Source organism: Strix uralensis, chromosome 3 (assembly GCF_047716275.1).
Source record: "Strix uralensis isolate ZFMK-TIS-50842 chromosome 3, bStrUra1, whole genome shotgun sequence".
NCBI lineage: Eukaryota > Metazoa > Chordata > Aves > Strigiformes > Strigidae > Strix > Strix uralensis.
Genome location: NC_133974.1, coordinates 46,636,855 through 46,647,030, shown reverse-complemented (window position 1 = coordinate 46,647,030; position 10,176 = coordinate 46,636,855). Strand labels below are relative to the sequence as shown.

At 61.8% G+C, this 10,176-nt stretch overlaps 1 protein-coding gene across 1 annotated transcript; it reads right to left on the bottom strand.

The window, feature by feature from the left end:
- Positions 1-248: 248 nt before the first annotated feature.
- PRDM13 (PR/SET domain 13) lies at positions 249-7,988 on the bottom strand. The gene is made up of 5 exons (XM_074864584.1): positions 7,757-7,988; positions 5,849-5,980; positions 5,630-5,750; positions 1,252-1,765; positions 249-1,170 (listed from the first exon to the last, which is right to left on the bottom strand). The coding sequence occupies exons 1-5, from the start codon at positions 7,895-7,897 to the stop codon at positions 273-275; spliced, it is 1,806 nt and encodes a 601-aa protein (XP_074720685.1). The 5' UTR covers positions 7,898-7,988; the 3' UTR covers positions 249-272.
- Between the last annotated feature and the right edge of the window lie 2,188 nt (positions 7,989-10,176).

Sequence of the window (10,176 nt, the reverse complement as noted above, 5' to 3'; positions counted from 1 at the left end):
AGCGGTGCCTCTCCGGTGGGATCCCGGGCCCGCCAGGGTTTCGCCCCCCCCCCGCCCCCGGCCGTCTCCCGGCACCGCGGCTGCACAGCGCACTCCTGCGCGCCCCGCCGGTAGCGGGGCCCCGCCAGTCCGCGCCCCGCCGCGACACGGCCTCCCGTGGGACCGCCCCGGGAGGCCGAGAGCTCAGAGCAAGCGGGGGGGTTGGGGAGAACTGCGGAGCGCCCCCCGGCCCCTCCCCGCCCCGCCCCGCCCCGCCCCGGCCGCCTGCCGCATCACTGCTCGCGGTTCCTGCTGCCGCTCTCCGGGTCGCTCTGGTCGTCGGTGAAGCAGACATCCACGTCGCTCTCGTTGTCAGTCTTTTGCTCCTGCTCGGGGTGCGCGTAGCCAGAGTCACTTTTGTCCTCGGCCGCCTTGCCGAGGCTCTGCCCCGGGTGCCGGGACTTGACGTGCCGCTCGAGGTCGCGGCGCCGCACCAGCACCTTGCCGCAGTACTCGCAGCGGTAGGGCGTGTTGCCCTCGGCGTGCAGGCGGATGTGCTTGTTGAGGTTGCTGGGGTCCCCGAAGGGCCGCAGGCAGACCTTGCACTTGAGCGGCTTGTAGCCGGTGTGAGTCCGCATGTGGATCTTCAGCCCGTACTTGCGGGAGTACAGCTTCCCGCAGTAGAGGCACAGGTGCCCGGTTTTGGGCTTCCCGCCGGCCGCCCCCGCCGCCCCCGCCGGCAGCGCCTCCAGCCGCCCGCGGCCCTTCTCGGCCGCCAGCTCGGAGAGCTGCTGCGTGTGCATGGCGATCTCCCGGTCGATGCTGGCCAGCGAGCCCAGCTCGGCGGCGTGCAGCCCCGCCGCCGGCCCCCCGAAGTACGACACCGACTCGGGGTACTTGAGGAGGCCGCCGAGGTGCAGCTTCAGCGGGTAGTAGGGCGCGGCGCCGTAGAGCAGCTCCCCGTTGTAGACGGTGAGCGGCATCACCGGCAGCCCGCACTCCCCCGCGTACGCCTTCAGCCCCTCGAAGGGCGGCAGCGCGAACCGCTCCAGCGCGCCGCCGGGCAGCGGCGGGTAGCGGGCGGGCGGCAGCGCGGCGGGCGGCAGCCCCCGCTCCACCTGCCGGAAGGCCGAGGCCTCCTCCAGCGGCGAGAGCAGCGGGAAGGCGCGCAGCCCGCCGCCGCACGCCAGCCCCGCCGCCGCGGCCGCAGCGGCCGCCGCCGCCGCGGCCGCCGCCGCCGGGGGGGCGGCCTCGCCCGGCAGCGCCCCGCACTTGGGCGGCGCCTCGGCGGCGGCGCGTCCCGCCTTCAGCCCCCCCAGCAGCTTGGAGAAGCCGAGACCCCGAGCCTCCTCCCGCAGCGGCCCGGCGGGGCGGAAGGCCGAGCGCGCCCCGGGGCAGAGCGCCAGCCCGTTGCCGCCCGCCGGCCCCAGCAGCGGCCCCGGCCCGCGGGAGGCCCCCACGCTCATGTCCAGGGCGCGCTCCTGCTCCTCCTTGCCCCCCGCCGCCCTCTTGGGCAGCCCCGGCTTGGCGAGCGGCGGGGAGGCAGCGGCCGCCTCCCTCTTGACGGCCTCCCGCGGGCCGTAGCCGGGGGGCGGGTGGCCGCGCAGCGCGGCGGCCGGCGGCTCCTTGGCGGGGAGCCCGAAGGCGGCGGCGGCGGGCCGGCCGTGGTCGTGGTGCAGGAAGGGCCGGCCGTGGCTCAGGGCGCAGTGGAAGTGGACGTGGGCCTTGAGGCTGTTGGGGTACTTGAAGGTCCTCCAGCAGTACCAGCAGATGTACCGCTCCTCCCCTGCGGAGGCAAGCGGAGGGGCCCGTCAGCAGCGGCCGCGCATCCCCGTGCCTCCCCGCGCCTCTCCGCGCCCCGGCCCGCCCTCGCCGTGCCGCCGTGCCGTGCGGGCGCTCCGCGGTCGGGCCTGCGCTCCCGCGGACGGGGCGCCGGCAGGGAGCAGCTGCTGCCCCGAGTCGTCTGTCGGGGGGCCCATCTGTTGGCGTTTGCAGAGGAGGTAGCGTATGTCAGGGAGTCGGCTGCACCGAACAAAGGCCAATCTAATGATCGTGAGCCCCTCATTACGCGGCGAGACAATATCCGATATGTATGGGCCATATGTAATCGTTCCCTTTCAGAGGACAATGCCCTTTGTGCCCCGTCCCCTAAACATTTCGGCTTCTCTCAAGCGGAACAGACCTCGGTGGCCGCGGCCGTGGTGACTGCCCGGCACCACGGAGGCACGGGCTTCGCTTTCCCCCTCCCGGCCCTGCTTGCCAGCAGTGTCCTCCCGCGGAGGAGCATCTCCCCAGACCCCACCGTGAAACGCGGCCTCTGCGGGCAACCTGTCTGTCTGGGTATCTTTGTCTTTTTCTTTCTTTCTTTTCTTTCTTTCTTTCTTTCTTTCTTTCTTTCTTTCTTTCTTTCTTTCTTTCTTTCTTTCTTTCTTTCTTTCTTTCTTTCTTTCTTTCTTTCTTTCTTTCTTTCTTTCTTTCTTTCTTTCTTTCCTTCTTTCCTTCTTTCCTTCTTTCCTTCTTTCCTTCTTTCCTTCTTTCCTTCTTTCCTTCTTTCTTTCTTTTGCTCTTTCTCTCTTTCTTCCTCTCTCTGCCTCTCTTTCTTTCTCTTTTTTCTCTTTCTCTTTTTTCGCTTTTCCTTCCTTCCTTCCTTCCTTCCTTCCTTCCTTCCTTCCTTCCTTCCTTCCTTCCTTCCTTCCTTCCTTCCTTCCTTCCTTCCTTCCTTCCTTCCTTCCTTCCTTCCTTCCTTCCTTCCTTCCTTCCTTTTCCTTTTCTTTCTAACTCTGTCTCCCCCTCCTTCCCTTTCCCTCCCTCTCCTCTCCTCTCCTCTCCTCTCCTCTCCTCTCCTCTCCTCTCCTCTCCTCTCCTCTCCTCTCCTCTCCTCTCCTCTCCTCTCCTCTCCTCTCCTCTCCTCTCCTCTCCTCTCCTCTCCTCTCCTCTCCTTTCTTCTCTTTTTCAGTCTGTATGTATCCACCTCTCCCTCACGTCCCTCCCCGTCACTACAACACACCGACAGGACGTTTCAGAAGCCCCCGGAGCTCCCTCGCGCGCTGCCCACCCTGCCCGTCCCCCGCTCCTCTGCACTCCTGAGCTGAAGTACCCAAACGCCCAAGGCCAGGCCAAGCGCCACACAGAAACGAGGGGCCGCTCCGGGCCTGGGGCCAGCTCCTCACCTCTCGGGGGGTCCCTTGGGGGCCGATGGGGGGGTGAGGTGGGGCACAAGCGACCGGGGGATGCCGGGAGGCCTCGGCTCAGCCCTGCGCTGCGCTCCGCGGCAGCCGGGGCACCCGGGTGGGCGGCGGGTGACCCAGGCGGACACGCTGGCCGCGACCAGCCTCCCGAGAGGGCTTTTACTGCAGCGTTTGGGCCTGCGAACAGCCGGTGGCCACTGCAGGTGAAACACCCGCCTTTGCTCTCCGCGGGGAGCTCGGGCGCGAGCTCGCGTGGAAGGATCCAGCGCTGTGGCGTGTCTCGTCGCCCGTGTCCTTGCCGTCGCGTGCAGCCCTTCCCCGCTCGCCGTGGGGCGGCGGCCCGCGGGCTGTGCAGGGGTGTGCCTGTCGGCAGACGCGGGGGTTTCGCCCCGTCGAAGGAAGGCGGGAGGCGGGAGCGTGTCTGCCCGAGCCCGGGTGAGGCAGCGGCCGCGGGAGGCGAAACAGCGGCCTCAGTCCCACCGCCCTGCATTGTAAAACGGGTTCGGGAGCGGTACGGACCGAGAGCCACGGACCTCCTCGGGCTCCCTCCCACCGCCCGCGTTTGCCTTCGCGGGTCTTTCCCTCGGCGCGGTTTGGCCCCTGTGGTTCTTAGCAAAAGCGTGACGGGACCGGCGGGACCGGCTGCCTCCCGAGCGCCACCGAACCCGGCCCGGCGCGTTCCCCGGCTCAGCGTCAGTCCAGCAACCATCGCTCGGGTTAAAAAAATAAAAGGAGGGGAAAAAAAAAAGGAAAAAAAGGAAACGAAAAACACCCCTTTGTTGTCACGGTAAACCCAAATATATGGGGTCAAACACAGATGATTTCCAAAGTTTTGTTTTCGTTTTTTTTAAAAAAAAAAAAAAAAAAAAAAAAAAAACAAAAAAACCCAAAACAAAACAAAAAAAAACCCCAAACCTCTTAATTTCTTCCGCCCTGGGTTGGTTTTGGGTTTTTTTCAGCGTACTATCCTTAAAAGAAGAGCGATTCCGCATTTTGATATACCTATTCTGCGTCCATATTAATTAGTCTGGAAACTGTGGGGCCGGAGACACAGCAGATCCGCGGGGTCAGTCTGCAACTAAGCCTCGCTTCGACGGGACGAGGCAGATGCCACACGCTGGGTGCCTCTGACAGAGCTGAGCTTTCTTCCCTTTACTTCCTCCGAGCAGCGCTGGTACCCATCCGCGGGCAGGACTGCTGGGTGGGGGGAGAGGGGGGCAGAAACCAGCACCGTGTCTTCCTTCCTGCAGCCCAAAATTTCGCCAGAGGCCGGGCTTTTCGAGGGGGTGACCCTCCACAGACCCATGGCCTCACTGCCCTTGGTGGGGAGGACAGAGACGTGACCGGGAGTTTCTTTTCCGAGTACAGGTTTAGTAGAAGGAGGAATTCGGGGGTTTGCGCATCGCACGAGTCGGATGGGACGTGAGCAGCCGGCGTCCGGCTTCTGGGCAGTCACCCCTCCAGGCCGGACCCTGATGACCCTGCGGAGGGGCCAACCTTGGGGGTGGGTTCAGGGGGCTCAGCCCCTCGCCGGATCGTGCCCTCGCTCCCTTCTCAGGGGCACCGCCAGGCGGAAGGATCTTCTGCGTAGGTCCGGAGCAGGGGGGTCCCCGGTCGCCAGCTGAGTTTAGGTTTAGCCCGAGGTGAGCGAGCGCCCGCCGGCCGCGCCAAACCGCCGCCGCCCCGGGGAGCGGCCGGACCCGGCCTCCGCCCGCCGGGATTAGCGGGAGGGTGCGCCCGCCGCCGGAGCGGCCCGACGGGTGAACGCTGAGGGGCTTCGTCTTCTTTTTCCCGTCTTAATGTGCTGCCACCTTATCGTTTTTGTTAAGGTCGGTGTACTTCCAGCTCAGAATCAGCTTGCAGACTGAAACAAGCGGCCCCAGGCGGGCGTCTTCCCCTTCCCGATATCCTCGGGTATCCTTATCTGAATGTCATCAGACGCCGACTTAATTTTTTTACCTAATGCATCCTACTTCACAGGGACTGCCCAGTCTCGTTTTGACTTGACTACATGAATCTGCCCCCAAAATAACCTGAAAAGAGGGTCTGAGGTTCCTCTGACCGAGGAACGCGCAAGGTGAAAGAGATGTTTTTAGAAACTACGAAGCCAAATTGCTGTCTCGCATAACAACACCAGAGTTGTTTCATAGAAATCCTATTTGCCTATCAAAAGATCATTAAATTGTGCCGATGACGGAACGACTCGAGGCACGGGGGCCTTTCCATACGCCACCGAGTTAATAGATCACCCTTTAAACATAAGCAGATGGAGTCTTAGTTTAAAGGGTGGCAGGTTAAAAGTCACTGCAGCCTTGCTGGCATTAATTGTTCTGAGGGCGCGGATTTGAAGGGCCCGCGTTTGCCTACCCCAGTTCGAGCTCCCGTCAAAGGTGTGAATTAAAGAGGGTTTGTTTTGTTTCATTTAATTTGATTGCTCTGAAACGAATTGCCCGCATCTGTACCTTTCTCGTCGTGCGTCGGGGTGGCCGTGACGGGGATGTCGAACCACTGCGCCAGGGGGTTGGAGTACCAGACAGTGAGCTCCTCTCCCGGCTGGACATCTCGCAGCGCCCGGTAGAAAATCTGGGAGGGGAAGAAAGGAAACTTCTTCAGGAGGCTTGAGAGGGGAGGCAGGTGGCGGAGAGCGGTGGCAGGCCGGCCCGGAGCCGCGCGTGGGGTACCTGTCCTCCTGGCAGATCCGCAACAGCCTCCAGTGTCTGCTCTTGGGAGTTTCGGGCAGCCCGGATTAACCCTATCCACTCCAAAGCGGAGCTCCCGGCTTCATCCACTAATTCCCCTCTCACCATCCGCACCTGGAAGACAGGCGGCACCGCTGTCACTTCCACGCGAGACGAAAGAGAAAGAAAGCGAAAAGCTTACCCGTCCCCCTGCCTGCCTGTCTGCCTGCCTGCCCGCTCTGCCTTGCCCGGCGAACCTGCTTTCCCACGGCGGGCAGGTGTCTGGGCATCGCAGCACGGGAGCAGCGGCGAGAGCATCTCCTTTTGTCGCCGGCTTGACCCTTCCATCCTCGCCCACCCTCGGGGGGGAACCTTCTTCGACTCGCAGGTGCCTTGGGAGAGCCGCGGCTGGCCTGGAGGGGGTTGCTGCTCTGCGGGGGCAAGGATGGAAGAGCCCGGGCCCGGCAGAGACCTGCAGCATTGCGAGGGGAAACGAGATTTTTCCCTTGGGTCGCACTGGCCCAAACGCACCTAGTTCAGTCGCAGCTGCTGCTTTTAGCTTAAGGCTATAGTAAATGCCCAGGTAAGATTTTTTTTTTTTTTTAGGGTTTGTGCAGTCTCTGAGTTCGCGCAAAACAATTGCGACATACAAGATACAAGACTTGTTGGGAGACGGGGAGGGGGAAAGGGGAGAGGATTCTGCTTAGCTACGAAGTCTCTGTAGCCCCATACTTCATAATCTGCTTGCCCATACAAAGAGAAAATGAAGTGCCCGTTCCCTGAATGACCGTGCAATAAAAGTCATCGGAACAAAGCCGTCTAAAGCGAGAAACCAAGGGAGCCAGATGAGAAATAAATTTGAGTGGGCTGGCAGAGCGTTTAAAAACAATTAAAGGGCATTAAAAATCCGAGCGGAACGCGTGAGCCGCGGCTGCCCGGGGGGTGGAAGGAGGGCTCTGATCCGCAGCCCCCCGAAGAGCGTGCTGGACGGGGCGAGTACCCTTCACCGCCTCCTGCTCGCTCCTTCCCAGCTCGGACATCGACTGACCCCGGCGCCGGTGGCTGGGCGGCCGTCACCCCCTCCCGCCCGGGCTGCGCGGGTCGGTTGCGGCTCCGGGGGTAGGAGCCGGCCCCAGGCTTTGCGGGGAGGCCGGGCTGTGCTCCGCCGGGCGCGGGGCTGCCCGGGCACCGGCGACTCGCACCCCGCCACCGCCCTCGGGGGAGCCCCGGCCCTCTCGCCCCGCGCTCCCCTCCGGCCCCAGCCAAAGGATTCGCGGCCGGGGAGAGGGATTGGGGAGGGCCGGGGGGCTCAAGCCCGACCCAAACGCAGAAATAAATCGGTGCATCTGCCTCTCCCCCTGCTCCTTCCCCGGACAAAACCCGGGGGCTGTGAGCGCCGCACGCCCCCGTCTCGCCGAGGCTCCGGGGTCGAGGAGCCAGCCGAGGCGCGCCCGGGCCCTGCCGGGGAAGGGGCAATGCCCGAGTGAGCGGAGCCCCGCGGGGCGGGGGTCGGGCGGCGGGACCGGCGCCATCCGGCACCGGGCACCGGGCACAGGGCACGGGGCTGCGGCGGCGGTTTCAGCACGTCTATGTCCAAGGCGGGGGAGCGTCCGCTCCTCCGGGAGAGCTCCCCGGTCCCCCGGCCTCGCCGCGGAGGCCGGAGGGGCTAGCGGGGCCCCGGCGCTGGGGAGGAGGGGGAGAGAGCACGGGCGGGCTGGCTTTCCTGGCAAAGCCGCGAGGAGACATCTCGGGACGCTCTGGAAACGCTCCCCTTTCCTTTCCTGGCTCGCTCTGGGAAGGGAGAATCGAAGACAGCGGGGGGGGAAGAGCAGCCTCTTCTCCCAAGCCGGCTTCCCCCGAGTCAACGAAAAAGCGAGGTCCAGCGGTGCAGGAGAGAGCGTAGGAAAATACCTTTTTCTTGGGTCCTGGCTCCCTGCGGTCTGACAGGTACTTGCCCAGTTTGAAGATGCCCGGGACAGGACCCAGGCGCAGCCCGGCCGGGATGCAGCTCTCGGCGCTCACGCTGATGGCCGGAGCCCTGCTGGTTTGCATCGCTGCCTCTGGGTGGGAGCGCTCGGGAACCCCAACTACTTAAGGGGGCCGGAGTGACAGCGGCGAGCGGCGGGGAGGATGAGCACAGGCGTATCTCCGCCCGCAGAGTGACGCGGCGGTGTGCGGGCGCCGGCTTTTCAACGGGAGCAGGAGGGGTACCCCTTGGCAGGGGGATGCTCTGGGGCGCAGAGTTTGGTGAGAGAGTTTGGCTCCTCGAGCAGCTGCGGAGTCCCATCCAAGAGGGTCACATGGAGCCTTTCCCTAACCCTCCTGCATAATCAGGCGGAGTGAATGGCTGGCAGACAATGGGCCAGGCGACCTTCCCATTCCTAAAAATCCAATTTGTCAAGGGCAAAGAAAAGGCGCTGGTGAATCAAAGGTCTGGAGGGACCATTAATCCTCAGCATGGGGTATTGTCCCCGAGACAGTTACGATATTTTAAGTGACAAATCCACTGTATAATTTCTCCATAAATTTTACTTCCTTTTATTGTTCCCCGACAAACCAGTTTTGGAAAATAAGTGACTATTTTAAGTCTACTTGGCTGAGCCTTTTGAGGTTTAATATACTTCAAAGATTTTTAATTCTCTTCCCTTGGCTTTATTGTAAAGGAGATTAAACAAAGAGATGGGGAATGTTTTGAGGACTTGTTAACTTCTATTGATTCCCGGCGTGTGCCATACAGAAATTGGGCAGGTACTTGATGGGAAAACACCAGAAAATACCTACACTTTTTTTTTTTTTTTTTTTTTTTTTTTTTAAAGAACGACCATATTACCATTTCAGTGGGTTGGTTTCAGGCCAGTAATCTGTTCAGAAGAGCTTTGATCCTTAAGGAGGATGAATAGCGCAAAATATGAGCCGCCGTAGCCCCTGTAAAACACAAACCGCTGCATCTGCGAGCGCTTGGGGAAGCTGTGCCTGTAGTTCGTGCGATTAAGAAATAGAGACAGGAGGAAATAGAGACATACAACCACCAGGAAACTGAGAGGTACGGCCCGCGGATAACACAGATGTCTAGCGAACAGCGTGCAACTGGATTCCTCGTTTAATACATCCACAGGTTCCTCTCCCACACGCAAAACCGCTTGCACCGAGACTGCTGTCGGAGGTGGAACCTATAAAAAGCCACTGTAAATAAAGCCAGAACGAAGACACTCTAACGGAGTGCGTCTACGTCCCTCCTTCTCGCATAAATATTTTAATTAAGATACAACGAGGCGCCAGGATTAAGTTGGTTTATAATTCAGGCTGGCTAAACGTCCCAAGAATTTTCCAGGAGCTGAAAAGGAAAGGTGTGCGACTTTTTTCTTACGGACATGCAACAGTCCAGATGTGCCTGCCACACCAAAGAGTGCAGCAACAAATTCCACTTTCAAGTTCCTCTTTTATAGTTCTGCCTAATTCCCGCTAACAGGTTTTCTGTGCTCCATGTCTCATAACTCTCCAAAAAGAAGATTTCTGAACTTTTCTCCTGCGCAGAAGTTGCACACGCAGATTTTACCCATTGCTTTCAGAAGCAATGCCAGATATGGAGCTTCCCCCCCGCCCCCCGCCGTTTTGCTGATAGTGAGACCCAATCAATTTCAGGATTAAAACCAAAAAGCTACGCTTAGAGGTGTATCTGCCGACAGGTGCCAGGTAACTGAGGAGGCTCTTCTCAAGTAACCCCGCTTTCTGCAAGCTAAACCTTGGCACGTCGCTTTCGATGTGACCGTGAGCGTGGGCTTTACCCCGGATTTGTTTGCCGCCGTCACGAGCGGCCCCGTGGCAGCAAGGGCCACCGGGGTGGGCGCGGGGGACGACAGCGATTTTGAACGAGCGCGGTTCACCAGTTGGCGGCCGCAAAGATGCTCTTTTCCCTCTCCCACCGTGCCGGGAGAGCAACCGAAGCCCAGCTTGGCGAGTTGCCGCTGCGATGACATTTGCCCACGCCGGTCGCCGCTCGTCCGGGCCCCACCGCGGCAGAGCGCTGCCGGCCCGCCCGCAGCCGGGGCGACCCCTGAAATGTCACCACCCCTGGTAGCCAAGGGTCCCCCGAGACGCCCTGGACGCCCCCGGCGCTGCCCGCGGGCGCCGGGCGGGAGCGCGGGGCTCTCCCGGCCGGGCGGTACCGGGACGGGACGGGACGGGATGGGACGGGACGGGACGGGACGGGTGCTGCCGCCGCCTGCTCCGGGGGCTGCTGGCCAGCACTGAGTCGGTGTGGATGTATTTTTAGTATTGATACGTACTGGCGCGCACGCGAGATAAACGTCGCGCCTGCGCCCCCCGCAGCA

Bases quoted from the DNA above. Each gene is read 5' to 3' on its own strand.
- PRDM13 (XM_074864584.1), bottom strand. From the start codon at position 7,897: ATGCAAACCAGCAGGGCTCCGGCCATCAGCGTGAGCGCCGAGAGCTGC. The intron at 5,981-7,756 runs GTATTTTCCTAC...CCTGTCTTCCAG, and splicing joins AGCCAGGACCCAAGAAAAAG to GTGCGGATGGTGAGAGGGGA. The intron at 5,751-5,848 runs GTACCCCACGCG...TTCCCCTCCCAG, and splicing joins CGGATCTGCCAGGAGGACAG to ATTTTCTACCGGGCGCTGCG.